This window comes from Ahaetulla prasina, chromosome 3 (assembly GCF_028640845.1).
Source record: "Ahaetulla prasina isolate Xishuangbanna chromosome 3, ASM2864084v1, whole genome shotgun sequence".
NCBI classification, from domain to species: Eukaryota; Metazoa; Chordata; class Lepidosauria; order Squamata; family Colubridae; genus Ahaetulla; species Ahaetulla prasina.
Window position 1 is genome coordinate 202,676,897 of NC_080541.1, and position 23,779 is coordinate 202,700,675.

Below are 23,779 nucleotides of genomic sequence, written 5' to 3' on the forward strand. Positions count from 1 at the left end.
GATTATTCTTTTAGGAGAAAAGAATATGGATCACTCTGTAAATTACCTTAAGTTCCTGAGTAAAACACAAGCTAATACCTGACCCTAAGAACTAAATCATAGAAAAGCTGGGCATTTGGATGTAGTTGGTAGTTGCACTTGAGATTATCAGGAAATCCTGGGGCTTTTGATTAGATTGGGCAGTAGACAATGGTAATCTATTTTGCTGTCAACAATACTGATGTCAAGAAAACACAAGGATAGATCAATGTAATCAATAAGAATTCGGATTGACTTAGTTAAGAAGTTATGGCAAATTAAGAAATTATGAACCAAAATATAGTGCAAATTGAGCTAAACACCTGGCCTGGAACTGCCATGATGAGACTCTATGTAAACTGTGGTGAAAACAGCAGCCACAAAGCTACCAGTTTTGATTTGCAACAATCCAGACAACCACCAGAGGATAACAAGAGGAAGAAAATAAATATCTGCTATTTAGTAGTTACCTTGTTTTTTTTAATAGTCCATATCCATATCGTCACTTCCCGCCTGGACTATTGCAATGCTCTCTACATGGGGCTCCCCTTGAAGAGCACCCGGAGGCTCCAGTTAGTCCAGAATGCGGCCGCGCGGGTGATAGAGGGAGCACCGCGTTGCTCCCATATAACACCTATCCTGCGCGGCCTGCACTGGCTACCGGTAGTCTTCCGGGTGCAATTCAAGGTTTTGGTTACCATCTTTAAAGCGCTCCATGGCTTAGGACTGGGATACCTTCGAGACCGCCTTCTGCCACCGATTGCCTCCCAACGACCTGTGCGCTCCCACAGAGTGGCCCTCCTCAGGGTGCCGTCGACCAAACAATGTAGGTTGGCGACCCCCAGGGGGAGGGCCTTCTCTGTGGCGGCACCAGCCCTGTGGAATGAGCTTCCTCCAGGATTACGACAACTCCCTGACCTCCGGACCTTCAGACGTGAACTGAAGACTTTATTATTTCAGCGTGCGGGACTAGCCTAAGAACAAAATGTTTTAACCAAATTTTAATGGGGGTTTTATTGGTTCTTATTGTTTTAGTGATCAGGCTTTGATAATATTTAGTTTTAATTTGGGTTTTAAATGTTGATTTATTATATTGTTCTATATTGTTTTAATATGCCTGTGAACCGCCCTGAGTCCTATGGGAGATGGTGCGGTATATAAGTTTAATAAATAAATAAATAAATAAATATCCAGTAATCCTATTGAAAAGCACTACATGTAAATCAAAGAGCAAATTGTAAAAAACACTAAAACAAGCCAATCTTTTCCTTTAATTGCCACTTTAACTGTTTAGTAAACTATTCTTCTGATTTTGGGTATCAAACTTGTTATCCTTATTTATAACTATTTTGCAGTTAACATAAATTTCTAGATTCACAGTTTGAAAGTGAATATTTCAGACATTTTTATACTAACATGTGTGTATATATTACATATTTGTATTGTTATACATATATAATACAAATATACAAATATACAAAGACAAGATAACTCCTTCTTGCTTAAAAGTCTGTGCTGACCAATTGGCCCCCATCTTCACCCATATTTTCAATAAATCATTAGAGATGTGCTATGTTCCTTCTTGCTTCAAACGCTCTACCATCATCCCAGTGCCGAAGAAGCCCACCATCAAGGAACTGAATGACTACAGACCAGTTGCTCTAACATCTGTAGTCATGAAAACCTTTGAAAGGCTAGTGCTTTCCTACCTGAAAACCATCACGAATCCGCTCTTAGACCCCTTGCAATTTGCATACCGAGCAAATAGATCAACAGATGATGCTGTTAATATGGCTCTGCACTACATCCTACAACATCTTGAGTCTCCAAAGACCTATGCAAGGGTCCTTTTTGTAGACTTTAGTTCAGCATTCAATACCATCATTCCAGACATTCTTCTAACTAAGCTAAACCAGCTACAGGTACCGGAACAGACTTGTAAGTGGATCACAAGCTTCCTAACAAACAGGAAGCAGCAGGTGAAGCTAAGCAAGATCACATCAAATACCTGTACAATTAGCACAGGGCCCCCAAGGCTGTGTGCTCTCCCACTTCTCTTCTCTCTGTATACCAATGACTGCATCTCCAATGATCCATTTGTTAAGCTAGTGAAGTTCGCAGATGACACAGCAGTGATTGGTGTCATTCGAGACAATGACGAATCCGGATATAGGTGAGAGGGCGAACGACTAGCCTTGTGGTGCAACCAAAACAATCTGGAACTGAACACACTCAAGACCGTAGAAATGGTGGTAGACTTTAGGAAAAACCCTTCCATACTTCCACCTCTCACAATACTTGACAACACAGTATCAACAGTAGAAACCTTCAAATTTCTGGGTTCTATCATATCGCAAGATCTCAAATGGACAGCTAACATCAAAACATCATTAAAAAGGACAACAAAGAATGTTCTTTCTGCGCCAACTCAGTAAGCTCAAACTGCCCAAGGAGCTGCTGATCCAATTCTACAGAGGAATTATTGAGTCTGTCATTTGCACCTCTATAACTGTCTGGTTCGGTTCTGCAACCCAACAAGAAAACACAGACTTCAGAGGATAATTAGAACTGCAGAAAAATAATTGCTACCAACCTGCCTTCCATTGAGGACCTGTATACTGCACGAATCAAGAAGAGGGCCGTGAAAATATTTGCAGATCCCTCGCATCCTGGACATAAACTGTTTCAACTCCTACCCTCAAAACGACGCTATAGAGCACTGCACACCAGAACAACTAGACACAAGAACAGTTTTTTCCCGAAGGCCATCACTCTGCTAAACAAATAATTCCCTCAACACTGTCAGACTATTTACTGAATCTGCACTACTATTAATCGTTTCATAGTTCCCATCACCAATCTCTTTCCACTTATGACTGTATGACTATAACTTGTTGCTGGCAATCCTTATGATTTATATTGATATATTGATCATCAATTGTGTTGTAAATGTTGTACCTTGATGAACGTATCTTTTCTTTTATGTACACTGAGAGCATATGCACCAAGACAAATTCCTTGTGTGTCCAATCACACTTGGCCAATAAAATTCTATTCTATTCTATTCTACAATAATATATACTTTTATCCTTTAATAACTTAGTTTTGGTTATTTTAGGGTGGTGGTACTTACCCCATCATGACAACCAAGTTCTATAATTTTCTTTTCGTCTGGAAAGTAGCCTGGGTAAGTATGTTTTTAGATTCTAGATATAGAAAAAGGAAAATCAACAAAACTCAGCTAATTTTCTTTATTGTATTGTATTGTACTACAAAGCTATCGCTAAAGAGATATACAATGAAATATTATCTTTAGAACAGAAAATAACAGCAATTGTCCCTTTGCAATAAGGATAAAAAAGAAAAGTAAATGGCATATAATTTCTTCTGTCTCTTTGTAGATTTCATTCATTTATTTTTGTTTATATTTTAACTAATTTTAAAAAGGTATGTGAGCAAGACTAAAGAATCTTACATATTTATGCCACTGACACTGCTGAATGCCTGCCCAAAAGTTGCAATATTTTCTTTTCCCACATTTAGATAAATTCGCAAGATGGCTATAGTCCAGGTTTTTTTTAATAGAACATCTGATTAAATGCCTATTTATAATTCAAATTTATAAAGCCTCCCAATTCACATAAAGTGACTTCTGGATGGGATACAGCAATAAAGCCACAGTTTAATTCTTCTTCAATGTTATTTATGAGTTAACTGATGAATTAGTAATCCTTAAATTGCCCCTACTTGCCATGCTTTTCCTTTGCTTATACTCATTTTGGAAAATACAAAAGAATGCACCTATACTTATATAATTTGTAAAGTCAATCAAAGCAGAATGAATCCAAAATCCAGCATTGCCAAGAGTTAAATCGTATGCCCCAGCCTCCTTACTTTTTATTATACTCAGCTTTTTATTCTCCTCAGCTTTTTATTCTCAGTGAAAGAGATAATAGCCCATATACCTCACATATATAGAAATGTATGTAAAAGAACAAGACTCAACAGAATGAAATCAATATGGAACAAATAGGTAACCCAAACGGCTGCATATTGTATTTACTGTATTCCCTTGGGGTGAATCCTACTAACTCAAAAAAGTTTATTTCTGCTTAGACTCATATAGATTTGCACCGTACACCACAATTCTATACTGTAGTCAATTCCCAGGTCACTGATGTTTCTCCTCAGTTTTCAACCTTAGGGAACTGACAAGGTACTTCAGATGAATTATTGAAATAATCTTAACATTATATTCTAGTTACAAAAGATTGCTGAGATATTCTTTTCAAGCACTTTGAATGTTCTAGAGCACAGGTAGTCCTCAATTTATGACAATTGAGCCCAACCTTTATGTTGCTAAGTGAGAAATTTGTTAAGTGAGTTTTGCTCCATTTTACGACTCTTCCTGCCATGTTTGTTAAGTGAACCGCTGCAGTTAAGTTGTCAAGTGAATCTGGCTTCCCCATTGACTTTGCTTGTCAGAAGGTTACAAATTCACATGACCCAGGGATGCTGTAATAATATGAACCAGTTGACAAGCATCCAAATGTAAATCACATGATCATGAGGATGCTGCAATGATAATAAATGTGGTCATGTCACATTTTTTCAGTGCCATTGTAACTTTGAACGGTCATTAAATGAACTGTTGTAAGTCGAGGACTACCTGTACTTTGTACAGTAACCAAATATTACCTACCATTCTAAGAGACAACAAACCTCCAGCTCTTCAGCACAAGTCTGTATTATTTATCAATACCTTAGATCATTGTTTGCTTTAATATCCACAGAATTGAACCTAGGATTTTCTCCAAGGAATCTTGGAAGGAGCTACTAGACAGAAGCAGCAAAAATGATATTAGAGACTAGCTCCGTATGTATTTTTATTTATTTGTATCCCACCTTTATTATTTTTTACAAATAGCTCAAGGCATCAAGTATAACTAACACATCTTCCTCCTCTTATTTCCCCAACAACCACATACTGCCCTCTTTTCCACCATTTGACCCAAGAGAAGATCCTGTAATTTGATTTATTTTCTATAATCCTACTTCGATGATTTTTTTAAACTCTAAAAAGGCCCTCAAGTCAGGTTCAACTCCTGGCAATTGTATCCTTATTGCTTTCTTGACTTTCTTGTACATAAAATTTTATTTTTTAATTACAAGCTCATTAACTGTGATTTCATAGTTATGTCAATCATGATTTACAGAATTTACCCAATTGGCTGAGTTTCTTTTAAATAATGAGCCATAAACTAACTGTAGAAGTCATATTTGCACAAGACTAAGCAAGGTAATGTTATGAAAGCCACAAATATCATCTGAAATAGTACAAAAAGCTGAGGAGTTATGACAGAGAATCTAAAGCAGTGGTCACCAAGTGGTGGTCCATGGACCACTGATGGTCCGCAAGAAAATTTTGGTGGTCCACAGAAAAATTATTTGCATTTTTATATTGCACTAAATCAGGGGTCCTCAAACTACAGCCCCTGGGACGGATATGTGCAATGAACGCTTGTGTTACTGCAGAGCGTCTCCCCCTTCGGAGTCTTTTTGTGTGGGTTGGAGGGGGGCAGAAATTCCGACTTGGGGTCTGTTTCAGACTTCTGGTGCAGGGCTTTGGGCAAAGGCTGGAGGGAAGCACCACTGGCAAAGAGCTGGAGGCCTTGTTCCCCTGGGACTGTATCATGGCCTGGAACTGGCTGACCACCTCAACCTGCTGAGCCTCTAGGCATTGGTACCTGGCCTTGCACTCCCGCAAGTCTTCCCTCTACTTGGAAAACCTATGCTCCTTATCCTCAGTGAGGTGCTTCTGCTGAGCCTCCTTCTTGGTCAGATCCAATCTGAACTGAGCCAGCTGTTTTGCCAACTCTTTCTCATGGTGGCTGCTTAGCTCCAACAACTGCTTCCTGTTGGGGCCGTAAGGAGTCTGGGAGGGCAGGCGAGGAGTGACTGGGAGGGGAGGGGTGAGTAGAGCCTGGTGAGGCACCCCTCGATGCGAGTAACATTGAGCTGTCCATGGCCACGACCACCCAGTCACATGCCCACCTAGCCACACCCACCCTGCCAGTCATTAAGCAGATCATATTAGTGGTCCATGGGATTTAAAATTATGAATTTAATGGTCCCTGAGGTCTGAAAGGTTTGTGACCCTTGATCTAAAGCATACTGGGAGGGGTATGATAAGTAACTTATCTTCAAAATAGCCCTTTCTTCTGGGTTTAGAGAGAGCTGGAAGCCTAGGGAAACTTTTGAAACCCTCTTCCATTCTTCAGATATACAAAATGGAATTTCTCCAACCCCACTGTTATACAAACAGAAAAGGGATGAAGCAAAGTCTTCCTCTACCCTACCTGCCATCAGGCCAGAACAGAATATTTTTAAAAAGTAGGTACTGTCATAAATTTGTCTGGAAGGGCAGCCTAAGAATCCCTCCTAGTATAACCAAAGCTGAAATTTGGTTTTAGTGTCTTTTGTTTAGAACGTAGTTCAGTGTTCTAAACCTGGGGACATGGTTTATTTGTAAATAGTACTAAAATAAGTTACAAATGTTGACCAATAATTTCCACTGATTTCTGGAATTGAGAATGGTTGCACTGGAGTTTCCTCAAACAGGTCATAGCTTCAGAATGGCTGAACATTTCAATAAATGAGTAACAATTTTCTTGGATGTTTATGAATAAATCAATTAGAAACTTTATTTCAAATTATCAGAATATGGGAGGGCGGGAAATCCAGACTTAAATAAAAATAGCATGTTATCTTAAATATACATAGGACCTTAAACTTGCTCCAACTAGCAGTGATTTCCTTAGGTTGCAAGCTTGCCTTTCCAATCTCGTCAGCGGGTGTTTTTTTTCCCCCCTCTGCCGTTGGATATGCTTATTCTCTCCCCTCCCCAAGGGGAAAGGCCATGCTTTGCTACTTACGTGAAGGATTCGCCTTTTTAAATGGAGTCGGGTGTTTTTTTTCCAAAAATAAATGAAAGTTTTTCCCACCCCAGACACGCATTTTGCTTCGATTCAGGAGGCGCATTCAATCGCATTTCACTTCCCTCCTCTTACATAGCCTCATTAATTTAGGTCCAGACGCTGCTGAATCATAAAGGAACCACACGGGCAGGATTAATCCAATAGATCGGATTAAAATGGGATTGACTTGTTTGGAGTTCAGTATGTCGTGCAAACACACCCACTAAATGTTCTTTTGAGAAAGCATCTTCTTAACCCCACTAGTGGGGCCAGAAATCTTTCTTGAAAGAAGTTCTCTCTCTTGTAACGCCAACATAGCACATCCGAGAAACCTACGGAGTCCCGTTCTCCCCACCCTCCAAAAAATAATTCAATACCTGATATAATCTTTCTCCTCCAGGACAGAACTTGCAGGATCTTGTTTCCACTACAGCCATAGAGAAATTAACTGCAAGCTTGGGGAACCCGGTAGGTCCCACCTCTAGGGCCTTCTGAGTGGCCGTCATCCACGTCACTCACACGCACCCTCTCTTTCCCCCTCCCTCCCCCGCCGCCGTTTCGACCGTTGACCAGCCTCAGAGTCTCTTTGGAACTCCGCCCCTTAGAAAGCTTGCCTCCGGTTTAAAGCTGGCGATTAGCTGCTGAACCTATCGCTCACTTTTATCCCGCGCGTTGATTGGCCAAGAGTGGGAAAACAGGGCGGATAAGAGTGCCGGGGTAGGGGGTGGGTGGGAAGGGACAAGAGTCGTTGGTGTTTACTGGGCGTGAGGTGAAGAGCGAGGGATTGTTGAGAGGGTAGAGGAGCTGCAGCTCTTCATCCGTACTTCACCCTCAACTTGGGTCCTTGGAGTTTCCCACTCTCGGAAACCTCTGCCGCTATGGGACTGCGGAAGAAAAACAAGAGTCCGCCAGTCTTGAGCCATGAGTTCGTTATCCAGAACCACGCGGATGCTGTATCCTGCCTGGCCATGGGCCTCCTGTTGGGGCTCATGTTCGAGGTATCCTTACTCTACAGGGTCCGGGGAGGAAGCGGCAGCGCGAGGGCTCGAGGCACGCCCCCTTTCCTTCCCCCCACCCTTCACCGGTTCAAGTGCGGCCCCGCCCTTCTCACGAGCTCTGGCGCTTCCTCCTCTCCTGTTAACTCTTTTCCCCCTTAGGCTGCTCATTCTCACGGTCGCGCTCCCCTCTTACGTGCTGACGTACCTAGGCAGGAGCGGACGTATACTGTGATGCATGTTACCAAGGCCGGGCTCGACGTCTCTTAAGCTATAGCCCCTAGGCATCCTGGCTGGCTTCCTCTTCTCTCCGCCGCCACCGAAGGGCAGGGGAATTCAAGGGGCAGTCTCACGGAAGAAGATAACTCGTGCAAAGCCAGCCAAGCCGCTTTCAAAGACTGCGGGGGGACAGTGGGGGGTGGGTGGAATAACATCGTCGACCAATTAGCGAGATCCGTAGGGGAAAAAAATAGTTACGTCTTTCGTTATTCCAGAGAGAAGGGAGTGGATCTCGTTTTAATAGCGTACTAAATCACATGAAATGGGATGTATAAGTGGTCTCTCTTCCCTCCCCCCCCCCACTTTCCTCTTCTTGCTTCCTTTGGAACTGGTGACTGGTGGCTTAAGATTCGGTCCCGGTACTGATTTTCAACCTGGAGAGGAAGATTCTGAATTTCATATAAAAATAGAAGTGTCCGGAGAAGATACAAGAATGACTTCCCAAAACGGGGTGGGTGGCTGGTTTAGGAGGAGTTTGTAGATTGTAAGTTAAGTATCATAAACGGGCTAGAAAGTGTGATATTGCTCCTACTGGACTAAGTGATGATGCTTTGGGGGTTTGGTCCTTATGAGTAAGCAGTAGCGTTAGGCATACTTCTGATCTTAGTAGCTTTGATAGCTATCGGTACCTGTAGTAGTAGATAATTCCACAGGAGAGCTTTTGCATTTGCTGGGTTTGACCATATTTATTTGGAACAGGATAAATCTCTTACAGATCCAACGGTGTATAGGAGAGTTAATGCTGATACTAAGAATTAAGTGGACTATTTGCTTACGCATTTCATTGGCAGAGATTAATCTTGACACCAAGATACAAGATGCAGGGTAGTTATCCAGTTGCATCCCCTATGACAATCCCAAGTCTCTTGTCTTGCTGATAATAAGTTTATAAACAGTCAAGTCTCAGGGGTGTTTAAATTTACATAATGATATTCACTTCCTGAGTCACCAAGCCACAGAATGGAATTGGAAGAAGTTTTAACACCTGAATATTAAATATGGATTAGCTGACTGCCACAAGTATAATAAATTTGTTTCTTTAAATAAAAAGCTGTTATAAGTGATTAGTTAAAAGTAAAGCCTTGAACAATGCTAGGATTTGTAGAAAACTTAACAGGAAGATAAATATACAATAAATTTGGTTTATATATGTAACCATGTCTTTTTAAGGCTTTCCCTGAATCATGTATTTCTCCTTTCCTCCACTGCTAATTTGAAACTTACTGCATGGTTTTAAGTTGTTCTGTAATATTGTTCATATTCTTCTTTAAAATGTAAACTGGGCTATATCTGGACTAAAGTAAAATTGTTGCTAAGAAATCCAGAGATCATTCTGTTGAAGGGAATTAAGCTTAGTTTAGGAAGAACTGAAATAAATATACAATTGGAGAACCTAATAAAATATTTGCCAAAAAAGTTGCCAAAAAAGCCAAAACAGTTTTGGGCTGCATAAACAGAGGGATAGAATCAAGATCACATGAAGTGTTAATACCACTTTATAATGCCTTGGTAAGGGCACACTTGGAATATTACATTGAGTTTTGGTCGCCATGATGTAAAAAAGATGTTGAGACTCTACAAAAAGTGCAGAGAAGAGCAACAGGGATAATTGGGGGACTGGAGGCTAAAACATATGAAAAATGGTTGCAGGAACTCGGTATGTCTAGTTTAATGAAGAGAGGGACTAGGGGAGACATGATAGCAGTGTTCCAATATCTCAGGGGTTGCCACAAAGAAGAGGGAGTCAAACTATTCTCCAAAGCACCTGAGGGTAGAACAAGAAGCAATGGGTGGAAACTAATCAAGGAGAGAAGCAACTTAGAACTAAGGAGAAATTTCCTGACAGTTAGAACAATTAATCAGTGGAACAACTTGCCTGCAGAAGTTGTGAATGCTCTAACACTGGAAATTTTTAAGAAAATGTTGGATAACCATTTGTCTGAAATGGTGTAGGGTTTCTTGCCTGGGCAGGGTGTTGGACTAGAAGGCCTCCAAGGTCCCTTCCAACTCTGTTATTATTATTTGAAGAGTTATAACAGGGATTGGCAGATTTCAGATGCTGGCTCTTAGCTGCTACATAGAAGGTAGAGCAAGATTCTGATAAAAAGAAAGAGATGATAGACTTTAGAAAGAATTTCCTGACCCAAGTTCTTCAATAGTGGAACAGGCCTTAGCTTGCTAGTTAGAATCTCTTTTGTTAGACATTTATAAGCAGAAACTAAAATAGTCTTTCCCAATCAGACATAGTTAATTGTATGAACTTTCCAGAATTCTCAGCAGTGGCTATGTTGGCTGAGGAATTCAGGAAATTAACCTGCATGCATTTATGTTAGGAAACACTAAGGCAGTGGTTCCCAACCAGTGTGCCGCGGCACTAAGGGGTGCCGTGAGATCTTTTGAGGGTGCCGGGAACTTTTGAGCTACGGAGATTTTAAATATCTATTTCCTTATAAGGGTGCCGGGAACTTTTGAAAGGCTTTCCAAGGGTGCCTCAAACAAGAAAAGGTTGTGCCTCAAACAAGAAAAGGTTGGGAACCACTGCACTAAGGTATAAATTCCTACATTTGACAAGAGGTTGATCTAGATAAGCGGTTTCTAAAACATTCTGGTTTCAGGACCCTTTATGTTCTTAAAAATTATTGAGGACCCTGAAGAGCTTTGGTTTATGTGCGTGATATCTATTCATGTTTATGCTACTGGGAATTAAGAGTTAGTCATTTTAAAATATTTATTTGACTGAAGATCTACAGAACTCTCAAGACCACATTTTAAGAACGACTTTATTCCCACAATAATAAACATGGGTAAAGAGAATGATTGACTCAAAGTTATTTTATGATCACCGTCTAATACCTTAACCAGTAGACTATTAGTTTCCATCACAATAAACTTAAGTTACCCAAAATGGAACTTAGTACATCGCCTTTGATGCTGATCAATCACCTTTGCCCTTCTAGCTTTTTGGTTTTATTTTCAGAAATAATTTTAATTAAAAGAATAATTGGCATGTCACAAAGACTGGTTGAAACTTTATTGCCATTAATGCTTCTGGGCCATTTATTTCAAAATATCAATGAAGGAGCTATACCTCAAAGCATTGTATGCAAGCTATGCAGAAAAATGTGAACAATAGCAGCAAAAAGCATTCAGATAAAAGGATTGCAAATACCGTAGCTGCCTTAATTGGTTCTTTTTCTCATTCCTACCATTTGGGAATGAGAAAACCTTGTTTTATATTTTAATTTTTAATTTTACTCAATTGTAAGATGACGGGTGTATATAAGAATCCATCTTAGAACCAGAACTCTGGGTGGCTCACAACCATTGCATTTTTATTTACTCTAAACTATGTATATACACACAATGTGTTGTTTGATCTTTCAATTCTTTTTTCTACTTATTAGCCAATAGTATTGTGTTACATAATTGATTTGCATGTACATATATGCACATCAAATGTTATTCCAAAAAAATAATAGGATCCTTTTGATACCTGTGAATTAACTGGATATAAGGCTTCAAGATGAAAGAGTTGAGATTAAGGATAAGTGACTTCCAGACAATTCAACATAAGGTTTAAATATTTCTCATTAATTCCAAATCAGAATGTGTGTGAAGCTCAGTGGAGGAGTTGAAAGTTAGTGGGTACAGGAGGGGTCTAGGGTGGCAGTGTGCAGGTCAGCAAAAGGGCAGAGAGGGGGGCGGCATTGCAATGGCCATAATTTAAAAGACCCACTATAACTATCATTTTGTTCAGCACTGTTCTAACTTTGGTCATTGAACAAATGGGCAGCCATCAAACCAAGGACACTTTCAAACAGAGGGCTTGAATATGGTGTTTAGGTTTACATAGAGACACTTCTTCTAACATCAAATCCTTTAAAATGGTTGGCCTAGAATAAAAGGCTTTCCAACTGGACAAATAGCCAACAGTATTCCTGACACAAGGCCAAAGAACAGCCTCAACCAAAGAGATTTGAGCTCCTGAATTCTATTGTAAAACACAGGCAATTCTATTAAGTACATTAAAATATCACACATACTGTATTTGATTGCCAGCTATATACCTCAGCCAAGGGGCAGCATTTAGAACCACTAATCAACAGGATAGCTTACTAAGATCTCATCATCAGGCTGCCTTACTTCTTTCAAGAAACATGGATGGGCAGTCAGAAAGATTGCCAGATTTATAGCTAAAGTTATTCATCAGAGAACTTCTTACCTAGATTGTTTTTGAAGTTAATTATCCAGGTGATTATCTTATTTGAATATTTAACTGAACAGCTTTTGTGTGTCCTGATACGTTGTATGTGTTTCCTGATACGTTGTATTTATTTTATATTGTATTTTATTATATAAATACTATATTATGATTCAGCATATTGCTTGATTAATCAATAAACAAGGGACAAAAAGCAACAATTTGTATTATTAGTCTTGATAACTATACTTTTCAAAGTTTTAAAAACCTGTTTCTCAGATCTGATACTTCAATAGTCAATAGGGTCATCTCCAGTCTTGTTAAGTTCTTAAATTGGCAGTTTTGTTAGGCTATAAAAAAGTCATCACTGCTGGGAAGAATTCTACAACAATGCAAATTAAATCGTTGCAACAGTCATAATAAATATAAATTTTAATAGCAACTTCAGAAAAAGTGTACAGCATAGAACTTGGTAACTTATTTTTCTCTGTTTTAAATTTTAGGTTACATCCAAATATGCCATCATGTTTATAACTGTACAATACAATGTTACATACAGCATAGGTAAATATGAAATACAATTTTCTATGGTTTTCATTTTTAAAAATATTTTTCAATGCAGTCTTCTACATGTTTACTCAGATATTCTCTTATTTATTAACCTCCAAATATGTATATATGTGCATGTGTAGATATGCCAGATTATCCATAGGATTGCAGTCTTATATATTTTTTTAAATGCTGTATATCCTGATTCTCTGTATTATTACTACAAAATTCTGTTGTGCTGTTTTTCTCCAAACAATGAATACATTATAAAAACATATTAAAGGACATACAACATGACCTTATAGATTTTAAAGCAGAATTTATTGCAGAGATGTAAGTAACACTGTTGAAAATTTGTTTTCTGCATATTCTCCTGATATATAATAAGATTCTAAATATAGCCTGTACTGCTATTAATATTAAGATATTGTGCATTTCAGATGATGGATCTGACCCAGTTCATTTCTATGAATATGGTCCAAAAGACATGGCCACCATCTTCTTCTACATGCTTATAGCCATTATTCTGCATGCTGTGATTCAGGAATATATACTAGATGTAAGTTTACAATTATTAGATAAATGGGAATATGTGAAATCAATTAAGTTCCAAGTTCCTCAAAATACATTTATTAAATAATATACTCTACTATTGGATATGAAAGATATAAGATCTCTTTTAGTATATTAGTTTCAGTACTGGACTGAAAATTGAGATATCATAAGATCTAGTCCTCTCTTAGGCATGAAAGCTGGATGAGTAACTTTGGACAAATCCTTTATCTTCAGTTCAACTCGGCACACAGGGTAATGGTTGTAGAAAAAAATAGAAGTGTGAGCATTATGTAACAGTGCCTTGAATTATGTAAAATAAAGGTAGGACATAAATTTCATAATTTATATTTATAGAAGTTTAGTAATATCTAATAAACATCTCCCAGATTTTTTTCATTATCAACCATGTATCTACATTACAGAAGAGTGTACCTGCAGATTATAAATTAATTGGCCTGGATTGTGTTGTTGTTTTTTTTCATAAAAGTAAATGGCTTACCAAGTGGCATTCAAAATTAACCAGAAGGCAAAAAGTAAAGATTTTGCCCTTTATATTTACCTATCAAAAATATTGCTGCCATTAATACTATCTGTTCCCAAAAGCAAAAGCTAAAGTAATAATGGCAGGCAGTATTCTTGATAGGTAAATATAAAAAACAACATCTCTATTTTTTTGCCTTCTGGTAAATTTTGAATGCCACTTTCACTTTTTGGAACCGATAGACACACTTTCCTCTTTTATTTGCTGATAATGGCTAAGGGACCTACATGATCTTGATTGCCTTCTTTAAATACTGCTAGCCTCCTATATTTTTAAAAATAGAACCTAACATGTTTAAAAAGTAAGAAAATGCAAGAACCAAGAGGTGTGCCTTTGAACATAATGAAATTATATCTGTTATGGCTACATGTATTAAAATATTTGTTAACTGGTATTTTATTTGGCCAGTTTTTTAATATATATATATATATATATATATATATATATATATATATATATATATATATATATATATATATATATGTAGGTCTTTGGTTATTCGGGTTTTCTCCCGCGTAAAATTGGAAGTGTCTTGGCGACGCTTCGACGAAGTCTCATTCGTCATCTTCAGGCTTCAGCTTCGTGCTTCTGGGAGCAATGTGTGATTGCAGCTGTTTCTTCCTTTTTAACTGCTAGTGGGGGTTTGAACTGATTGGGTGGGAGCTTGGCTGTGCTCTGATTGGATGGGTTTTTTTTTGTGCTCTGATTGGATGGGGGTGTCCTGTTTGGGTGGTGGCTTGGTTGTGCTGAGATTAGTGTGAGCTGGAGGGGGTTTTGAGCTGGTGAGCTGCACTGCTGCTGTTTGGCTTCGTGTTCGTGGTGGTGCTACAACTTCATAATGGGTGTCAGTCTGCTGCATGTATGGATTGAGGGGTTTGAAATGGCTAATGTTGCAGCTGCGGTCTGGCTTCTGGTCCTTGGTCGTGCTTCCTGATCAGTGTGGGTTTGGGTGTGCTTTCTGGGTGGATGTGTGGTGGTGACATCCTGTGTGGACCTCGTGAGTGTGGGTCTGGTGTCATTCCTCGTGTTAGGGACACGCTTGTCAATAAGGGCAGGTTTCCAAATGGCTGGTAGGCGGGAGGTATCATCTCGTTTGTTCATGCTGTGTGGGCGTTTATCTCGATGGCTTCTCTGATTATTCTGTTGTTAAAGTGTTCAGTTTTGGCGATGGTTCTGGTCTTTTAAAGTCAATATCGTGTCCTGTGACTTTAAAGTGTTGGACCAGGGAAGAAGTTGGTTCCTCTTTTTGAATGAGTTCTTGTGTTCTTCAATGCGCACTTATTCTTCTGTTGGTTTGTCCAATGTATGTGGTGGGGCAGGCGGTGCATGGGATTTCATATACTCCTTGATTTTCTAACTCAATTTTGTCTTTGGGGTTTCTTAGGATGGTGGATATTTTTGGTTTGTGCAGAATGCTGTCTTGATGTTATGTTTGTGGAGGATCTTGCTGATTCTGTCTGTGGTGCCTTTTATATATGGGAGGAGGGCTGTGCCATTTTCTTGCTCTCTGTCTTGGGTTTTAGTGGGGGTTCTTTTGGATTAGTTTGGTAATCTTATTTCTCTGGAATCCATTGGATGTTAGTACGTTGTGAGAGTGTGTAGTTCGGTTTTAGGTGTTGTTCGTCAGCTAAGCATTTTGTTCTAGAGATGAGTGTCTTGGCTACGGAGTTGATCTGTGCTGGGTGGTGGTGTGAGAGTGCATGCAGATAGCGGTTTGTGTGTGTTTTCTTCTGGTAGATGGTGTGTCCTAGGGAGCCATTGGGTTTCTTGTAGACTAAGACATCTAGGAAGGAAGTTGGTTGTTAACTTCTGTTTCCATGGTGAACTGTATTTTGGGGTGTAGGCTATTGAGGTGTGTGAGGAAGTTTTCAAGTTTTTCTTTCCCGTGTGGCCAGATTATGAAGGTGTCGTCTACGTATCTGAGCCAGAGTTTGGGTTTGTGATCAGATTTTTCTAGTGCTTGGGTTTCAAAGTGTTCCATGTAGAGGTTGGCAATGACAGGTGAGAGGGTGATCCCATGGGTGCTCCTTCTATTTGTTTGTATTTTGTCCGTTATAGATGAAGTATGTGTTGGATAGGCAGTGGTTGGTCAGATCTAGGATGTGCTTGGGGGTTATATTTGTTTTGGATAGCTGTCAAGGCTTCTTTGATTGGCACTTGGGTGAAGAGGATATGACATCAAAGCTCACGAGTAGGTCGCTGGGCTGTAAGTTTTGTTTCTTTATGATCTCTATGAACTGGAATGAGTTTTTACGTGTGAGGTGATGGATTCTGCATAGGGCTGTAGTTGTTTGGCGAGAAATTTGGCTAGGTTTTGTAGAGGTGAGCCTATGGAGCTGACTATGGGTCTGAGTGGGGGTTCCTTCTTTGTGTATCTTGGGAGGCCGTAGAGCTTAGGGCATCTGGATGATTTCTCTCTGGGAATGATTCTTTGTTGGATTTCTTCGCTGATGGGGAGGCTTTTATTTTGGATCTAGTGGTTTTTCTAGGTAGGTGGTGGGGTCTGTTTTAGGGGCTTGTATGCAGGGTCTTGGAGTAGGTTGGTTAATTTGGTTTGGTAGTCAGATGTGTTCATAACCACCGTGGCGTTGCCCTTGTCTGCTGGTAGGATTATTATGCTGGTATCTTTTTTCAGGTTAAGTAGTGCTGTCTGTTCCTCTTTGGGTAAGTTGCTTTTGGGTGGCTTGCTGCTGCAGAGGATGTTGGTGATTTCGAGTCTGATTTTGTTAGCGTCATCGGGGTTGATTTTGGTCAGGCTGGTTTCAACTCCGCATATAATGGTCTCAGTGGGGATGTATTTGGGAGTGACTGCAAAGTTGAATCCTTTGGAAAGGACATCGGTTTCAGCTTTGGTGAGGATCCTATCTGAGATGTTATGCACTGTTTGTTTCATGTGTGGCTGTGAGGGTGGAGGGGTTTGTTTCTGGCGTTCTTGTAGTCTTCGGAGTTTGTTGGTGTGTGTGTCCGTCTTGAGGGTGGTCTGTGTTTCGGCTCTCCAGACGGTGAGTTGTTTGGATTTGTCCCAAAGTGCAGGGTGGATCTTGTTGCTGAGTTTGAGGTGAAGTGTGAGGAGATCTTTGTTGATTTGATCTAGGAGGAATCTTTTTGTGTGATCTAGGAGGAATCTCACAAGTGTACTAACATCCAATGGATTCCAGAGAAATAAGATTACCAAACTAATCCAAAAAGAACCCCCCACTAAAACCCAAGACAGAGAGCAAGAAAATGGCACAGCCCTCCTCCCATATATAAAAGGCACCACAGACAGAATCAGCAAGATCCTCCACAAACATAACATCAAGACAACATTCTGCACAAACCAAAAAATATCCACCATCCTAAGAAACCCCAAAGACAAAATTGAGTTAGAAAATCAAGGAGTATATGAAATCCCATGCACCGCCTGCCCCACCACATACATTGGACAAACCAACAGAAGAATAAGTGCACGCATTGAAGAACACAAGAACTCATTCAAAAAAGAGGAACCAACTTCTTCCCTGGTCCAACACTTTAAAGTCACAGGACACGATATTGACTTTAAAAAGACCAGAACTATCGCCAAAACTGAACACTTTAACAACAGAATAATCAGAGAAGCCATCGAGATAGAAAAACGCCCACACAGCATGAACAAACGAGATGATACCTCCGCCTACCAGCCATTTGAAACCTGCCCTTATTGACAAACGTGTCCCTAACACGAGGAATGACACCAGACCCACACTCACGAGGTCCACACAGGATGTCACCACCACACATCCACCCAGAAAGCACACCCAAACCCACACTGATCAGGAAGCACGACCAAGGACCAGAAGCCAGACCGCAGCTGCAACATTAGCCATTTCAAACCCCTCCAATCCATACATGCAGCAGACTGACACCCACTACGAAGATGTAGCACGACCACGAACACGAAGCCAAACAGCAGCAGTGCAGCTCACCAGCTCAGATCCCCCTGCAACTCAGACTAATTTGAGCACAACCAAGCCCCACCCAAACAGGACACACCCCCAGCCAATCAGAGCACAAAAAACCCACATCCAATCAGAGCACAGCCAAGCTCCCACCCAATCAGTTCAAACCCCACTAGCAGTTAAAAGGAAGAAACAGCTGCAATCACACATTGCTCCCAGAAGCACGGTTGAAGCCTGAAGATGACGAATGAGACTTCACGAACGTCGCCAAGACACTTCCAATTTTACGCGGGAGAAAACCCGAATAACCAAAGACCTACATACAAACACCCGCGAAAACCTCAGAAAACAAATATATATATATATATATATATATAGCGCTGAATATCATCTTTATAATTACCGTATTTTTCAGAGTATAAGATGCAGTTTACCACCCCCCCCCCAAAAAAAGAGGTGGAAATGTTGGTGCATCTTATACACCGAATACATTCATTTTTGGCCTCCTAAAGCCTTGCCCTGCTTGTCCCATTTTTGCAAAAACAGGGTGTGTAGAGGGGTTGGGAGGCCTGCAAAGTGGCTTCTGGAGGCCAGGGAGGACAAAAACCTTTTTTTTTCTTACTTACCTCTTTGAAATCTTGGTGCTTTTTATACACCAGTGCATCTTATAGTCCGAAAAATACGGTAGTCTAAATATATCATATAGTCCATGTCAGTTTATATTTTGGATATAATTGAGAATTTGAACCTTTCCCAAATTTTGGAGCAGAACTTCATAAGTTGTTCTTCTCCTGCCTGATAGTGTGAGTGTCCAAGAATGGATTAAATATTGTCCTTCTGCCCAGAGACTGAGTATCAAATTTGTTGCCACGCCTGGTTGCCTCTCCTTCCGGGTCCAGTTTTCGACTCAGTCTTGTCCGAGAGAGACATATCTGGATGGATCGGAGTATTTAATCCATTCTTGGACTTCTTGGACCTCAAAAATCAGGTTTTTTTGCGACAACAGCTGTTTGAGCAAGAGGAAGCAGCAGGAGCTTGCCCTGCATTCTCGCTGCCAAAGCTTGGCTTTGTGCAAGTCGCACTGGCCAATCCAGGTTCCCTGGCAATGCCACCGACTCCCAGACCCTAAACTGGGGATTGTGGGGATTGAGCTGGCTAGACCAGTTTCGTACTGGCACAGTCGCCGACCCACGGAACAGAGCGATCGTGCCCAGCTGAACCAGCTGCGACAGCACCGGATCACATCAGGGGATTCTGATGGCAGGCTAACATGGTTTTAGCTACAGCCGACTTCCCTTCAGCCGTTGTTAGCCTTTGCTGACTCATTTGGAGATCTGCTCAATTCTCTGGGCATTCTCCTTTCTTCTGTCGGAGTGGAGCCCCCCAAAATGGCGGAGCGGTCCCTGATGGACAGACAAGGAGGCAGCCACTCTCCAGACCCCCTGGAGTCTCCATGTAATGGGGCAGATAAATCCCGGTCTGCTTCAAAAAGGGCAGCCGATAAAATCAAATCCAAAGCCCTCAGGTCCTCCAGGAACAGCAGTGCTGTCCTAAAAGGCGCCTCAGGGCACTTGAAAAACAGAATGATAAGTCTGAAAAGAAACGGAGTGAGCAATTAGCGTCCCCCATAGCTGTTCCAAGCACTTCGCGCACTTTTCAAACAGAGCAGTTGGAGTAGCCCCAGGCGGCAGCTGAGCCATTTTCACCACCAGAGGGAGCAAGGGAGCTATTTCCTTCTCCGTCTGCTCAGCTTGCAAGCAAGGAGACAAATCTGAAGCCCTTTTCCTATGTAATAACAGGCAGTCTGATTCTGCAGGAAGGCAAATTCCAACTGCGACCTTTACTCCCACTTCAGCGTGGCTCCGCTTAGGGGAGTCAGGAGCCAGAGGCTTCTCAGGATATGAGTTCCATCATATCTCAAGCTATTTCTCGGGATTGCTGCGGGATTACCTATGGAAGGTCCGCCTTATTCTTCTGAGACTCCAATGCTTTCAATCTATTCAATTCAATTTAAATTTAATAATTTAAATTTAAACAATAAAATCAACAGGCCCATTCTCCAGGGACCTTGGATCTCTCAGCCCATTGGTGGGTAGTCAGGAATCCCTTTGGGGAGACGAAGGGCATGGAGATCCTGATCTCTCTGAGGATGAGGACATGGTGCTGGATCCAGCCTTTACAGGGCTTTTTCCACCAAGCCTGTTCAAGCCTTTATTACACAAGGTGAGATCCACGACTAAATTGGGAGTGCAAACAATGCCACCTGAAGTCTCCTTGGACCCTGCAGACGGCCTCTTTCAGGAGCCTAAGTCAACGTAAGAAAAGATACCTGTCCCTAGACTTTTTCTAGATGGTATCCAAAAGCAATGGAACCTTCCCTATCCCGAGTAGTAATGACCGGCGTTTTTATAACGCTGGCCTGGACCTGTCTGAGAAATTAAAACTACCCTTAGTGGTCGCCAATCTGGTTTTGTCCTCTTCCATTGTGGCAGGGGACTTGGCAGACAATCTTAAAGCAAAAGTTAAAAAGGCGGAGCTTGTTCTTCGTAAGACCTACCAAGCAGCATCCTGGGCAGTGAAAGCGGCCATGACTGCTTCATTTTTTAACCGCACTTCTTTCCTATGGCTTAACTAGCTGCAGGAGAAATTATCACCCCAAGAAGTGTGTTTACACCAAGATTTAAACAAATTGATTGCTGAAGCCCAATTTTTGGCAGACGCAACGTTAAACACTGCCAAATTTGCATCCCCCACTCTTTCTTCCTCTGTTACATCAAGAAGGCTGCTATGGCTCAGGAACTGGCAGGTGGATGCTAAGTCCAAGTGGCGTCTTGCCTCCGCCCCTTACAAGGGGACCATGTTATTTGGGGAAGCCTTAGATCCGATCTTAATAGAGAATAAGGAAAAGAAAAAGTTTATGCCTAACATGCTTCAAAGGGCGGATCTCAGGCCTTCCCCATATTTCTGGAGGCCGTCTTTCCGGCCTTCAGAAATTGAATTTTCTCCTCAGCAAAGATTCACATATCAACTCCAGGATCGACAGGCAGAGAGATCTGGGTTTCGGGACTATCCCAAACAAATTCCCCAATCATGGTGGTCCTTTCATGGAGCAGAAGGTTGCCCTTACTTCAGAGCCAAATGACTATCAAACTGACCTTCCATCAGGGGCCGATTGGCACTCTAGGCCCCTCAATGGGAGGAGACTACCACAGACAATTGGGTACTCAATACCGTACGGCTGGGCCTATCCTTGGAATTCATCTCCACACACACCCCAAACAATTTTGTGCAGTGCCCTGTCTCCTTAAATGCTGAAAAATGAGAGCTTATGGAATCGGCCATCCAACACGTGTTGGAAATACAGGCCATAGAGCCAGTCTCTCTGGACCAAAGGAGACAGGTTTTATTCTATTCTGTTCATCATTCCAAAGTCTTCCGGGGGGGGGGAGATGGAGGGCAATCCTGGATCTAAAAAATCTAAATACCCATTTGATCAACGAGAAATTCAGAATGAGGTCACTCCAGTCCATTCTAGAGGGACTGTGGCCAGGCGACTTTCTAGCCTCCATCGATCTTACGGAGGCTTGCCTCCATGGGCCGATATTACCAGCACACTGTTGTTTCCTGAGGTTCCATTATGACCAAGGTCACTACCAGTACAGGGTCTTGCCTTTCGGCCTGGCCTCAGCGCCTAGGTGCTTCACCAAAGTGGCTCACCTGTGGACCATTCCAGTCATGATCCAGTGCCACCTCGATGATATATCCTCATGCAGGCTCTGCCTCCCATCTCGAGCAGCAGAGGATGTAAGTACTACAATTCGAATTCTGCACAACCACAGGTTCTCCATCAATTTTACCAAAAGTCATCTTGTGCCTATGACTGGAATCCAACACCTGAGGGCAGTGATCGACACTGAGCGGTACAAGGTGTTCCTGTCCCAGGAGAGCAGGGACAGCCTGGTGGCTATCGTCTCCCAGATTCGAGAGAAGCGCACAGTCCCAGTAGCACTGCTATTGAAGCTGCTGGGGAAGATGGCCTTGTGTGTTTCCACAGTGCCCTGGTTGCAGCTGCATGCCAGGCCCCTGCAATGGTTACTGCTTCCATTCAAAAGTGCAGGCAACAGCAATTCACAGACCAGAATTCGCGTATCCATGCCGGTCCTATGATAGCTCGAATGGTTGGCATCTCCGGCTCTAGCCAGGGTCATCTTTTCCGAGAGCCCAACAGGTTGGTGATTACATTGGATGCCAGTCTCTTCTGCTGAGGCGCCCACCTGCAAACACATATGACCCAAGGCCATAGGTGGACGCAGGCGGAGCTCACCAACAATATCAAATGGCTGGAGCTCAGGGCAGTACACCTAGCCCTCCGCCACTTCCAGAGCCTCGTCCACGGACAGCACATACTGATTCTGACTGACAACATGGCTACAAAGGCCCACATAAACAGACGGGGGGACACACAGCTCCTAATGGCAGAAGCGAGTCGCTTGGGTAGAGAGTCACCTTCTGTCCTTGAAAGTGGAACAAATCGCTGGGTCCACCAACCAGCAAACAGACTCCTTAAGCAGGGCCACGATCGACCCCTCCGAGTGGACTCTCCACCCGGACATATTCAGGGAGATGTCCCGGAGGTTCGGTCATCCAGTCGTGGACCCGTTTGCCTCCCTGGCGAATGCGCAGGTTGTTCGCTCCTTTTCCAGGTATCCAACACCCAGGGTGGAGGGGACCAATGCCCTACGCAGCCCCTGGCCCTCCGTCCTTACCTCTCGTCCTGGCAGTTATCAGGAAGATCCTGTTGGAAAAGGTGGAGGTATTATTGGTGACCCCCACTGGGCCAGACGCCCGTGGTTTGCAGACCTAAAAGCCTGTTGGTGTCTCCACCCTGGAGGATCCTGCCAGAGATGATTTCCCTCAGCCAGAGGGTCCTAATACATCCGGAGCCTCAGTGGGTCCAGCTGACCATCTGGACTTTAGGGGAATCTCTTGAGGGAAATCTAATATTCCTCCAGGGTCATTCAGACCATTCAGGCCTCCAGACATCCGTCCACCGGCCGTATATACAATTCCACCTGGTGGGCCTTCGTGGATTAGTGTTCAAGGACAACCATTGATCCCATAGTGGTGACGGTGCTTCAAGTCCTGGACTTCCTCCAGGACGAATTGGACAAAGGGCTCTCACATAACACTATCTGCAGGCAAGTGGAGGCCCTCTCCACAGTCTTGACCTGTTGTGAGCGGGATTCCCTTTCCCTTCATCCGGTGGTGCGGAGATTCATCAGAGGGGCAGCAAATTTACGCCCACATGTAGTCCATAATGCAGGTGCTCACGTTGTCTCCTTTTGAGCCGCTTAGAACAACTACGCTCCGTCATATGACCCTTAAGGTCATTTTTCTACTGGCCATCACATCAGCCTGACACATTTTGGAGCTGGTGGTCTTGTCAGTTAAGAGAGGACTTCTGCATTTTCCATGCAGATAGAGTGATCCTTAGACTTGATCCGTCTTTCATACCAAAAGTTAACTCCTGGTTCCATCGGTCTGAAGTTGTCCTGCCCAACTTCTGTCTGGGGCCTTCCCATTCATTAGAACGCCAATGGCATACCTTAGACGTGAGGAGGGCCCTGAAAATCTATATCAAACGGACAGCTAAAGATAGGAAGTCAGAGTTGCTCTTCCTTTCATTTCAACCAGCTCTTTGGGCTTCCAAGTTACCCCATCAACAATTGGCAGACGTTTGCGTG

The 23,779-nt window shown here is 42.1% G+C and overlaps 2 protein-coding genes across 4 annotated transcripts in view; one reads left to right on the forward strand and one right to left on the reverse strand.

The window, feature by feature from the left end:
- The window catches only part of ZMYND8 (zinc finger MYND-type containing 8), a 109,589-nt gene extending 102,064 nt beyond the window's left edge, over window positions 1–7,525 (reverse strand). For both annotated transcript variants that reach the window (XM_058177530.1, XM_058177531.1), the window contains exons 1-2: window positions 7,373–7,525; window positions 3,152–3,224 (exon numbers count right to left, since the gene is read on the reverse strand). In XM_058177530.1, coding sequence (XP_058033513.1) covers window positions 3,152–3,159 — 8 coding nt within the window. In that variant the 5' untranslated portion in view covers window positions 3,160–3,224; window positions 7,373–7,525. The remainder of the gene's footprint in view (window positions 1–3,151; window positions 3,225–7,372) is intronic.
- A 194-nt stretch (window positions 7,526–7,719) lies between these two features.
- Window positions 7,720–23,779, forward strand: part of LOC131195542 (translocating chain-associated membrane protein 1-like 1) — a 28,781-nt gene continuing 12,721 nt past the window's right edge. The window contains exons 1-4 of one of the 2 annotated variants that reach the window (XM_058177535.1): window positions 7,740–7,993; window positions 8,618–8,720; window positions 12,974–13,034; window positions 13,460–13,578. In XM_058177535.1, coding sequence (XP_058033518.1) covers window positions 7,917–7,993; window positions 8,618–8,720; window positions 12,974–13,034; window positions 13,460–13,578 — 360 coding nt within the window. In that variant the 5' untranslated portion in view covers window positions 7,740–7,916. Of the gene's footprint in view, window positions 7,994–8,617; window positions 8,721–12,973; window positions 13,035–13,459; window positions 13,579–23,779 lie in introns of both variants that reach the window. The other variant, XM_058177536.1, reaches the window with a different exon arrangement.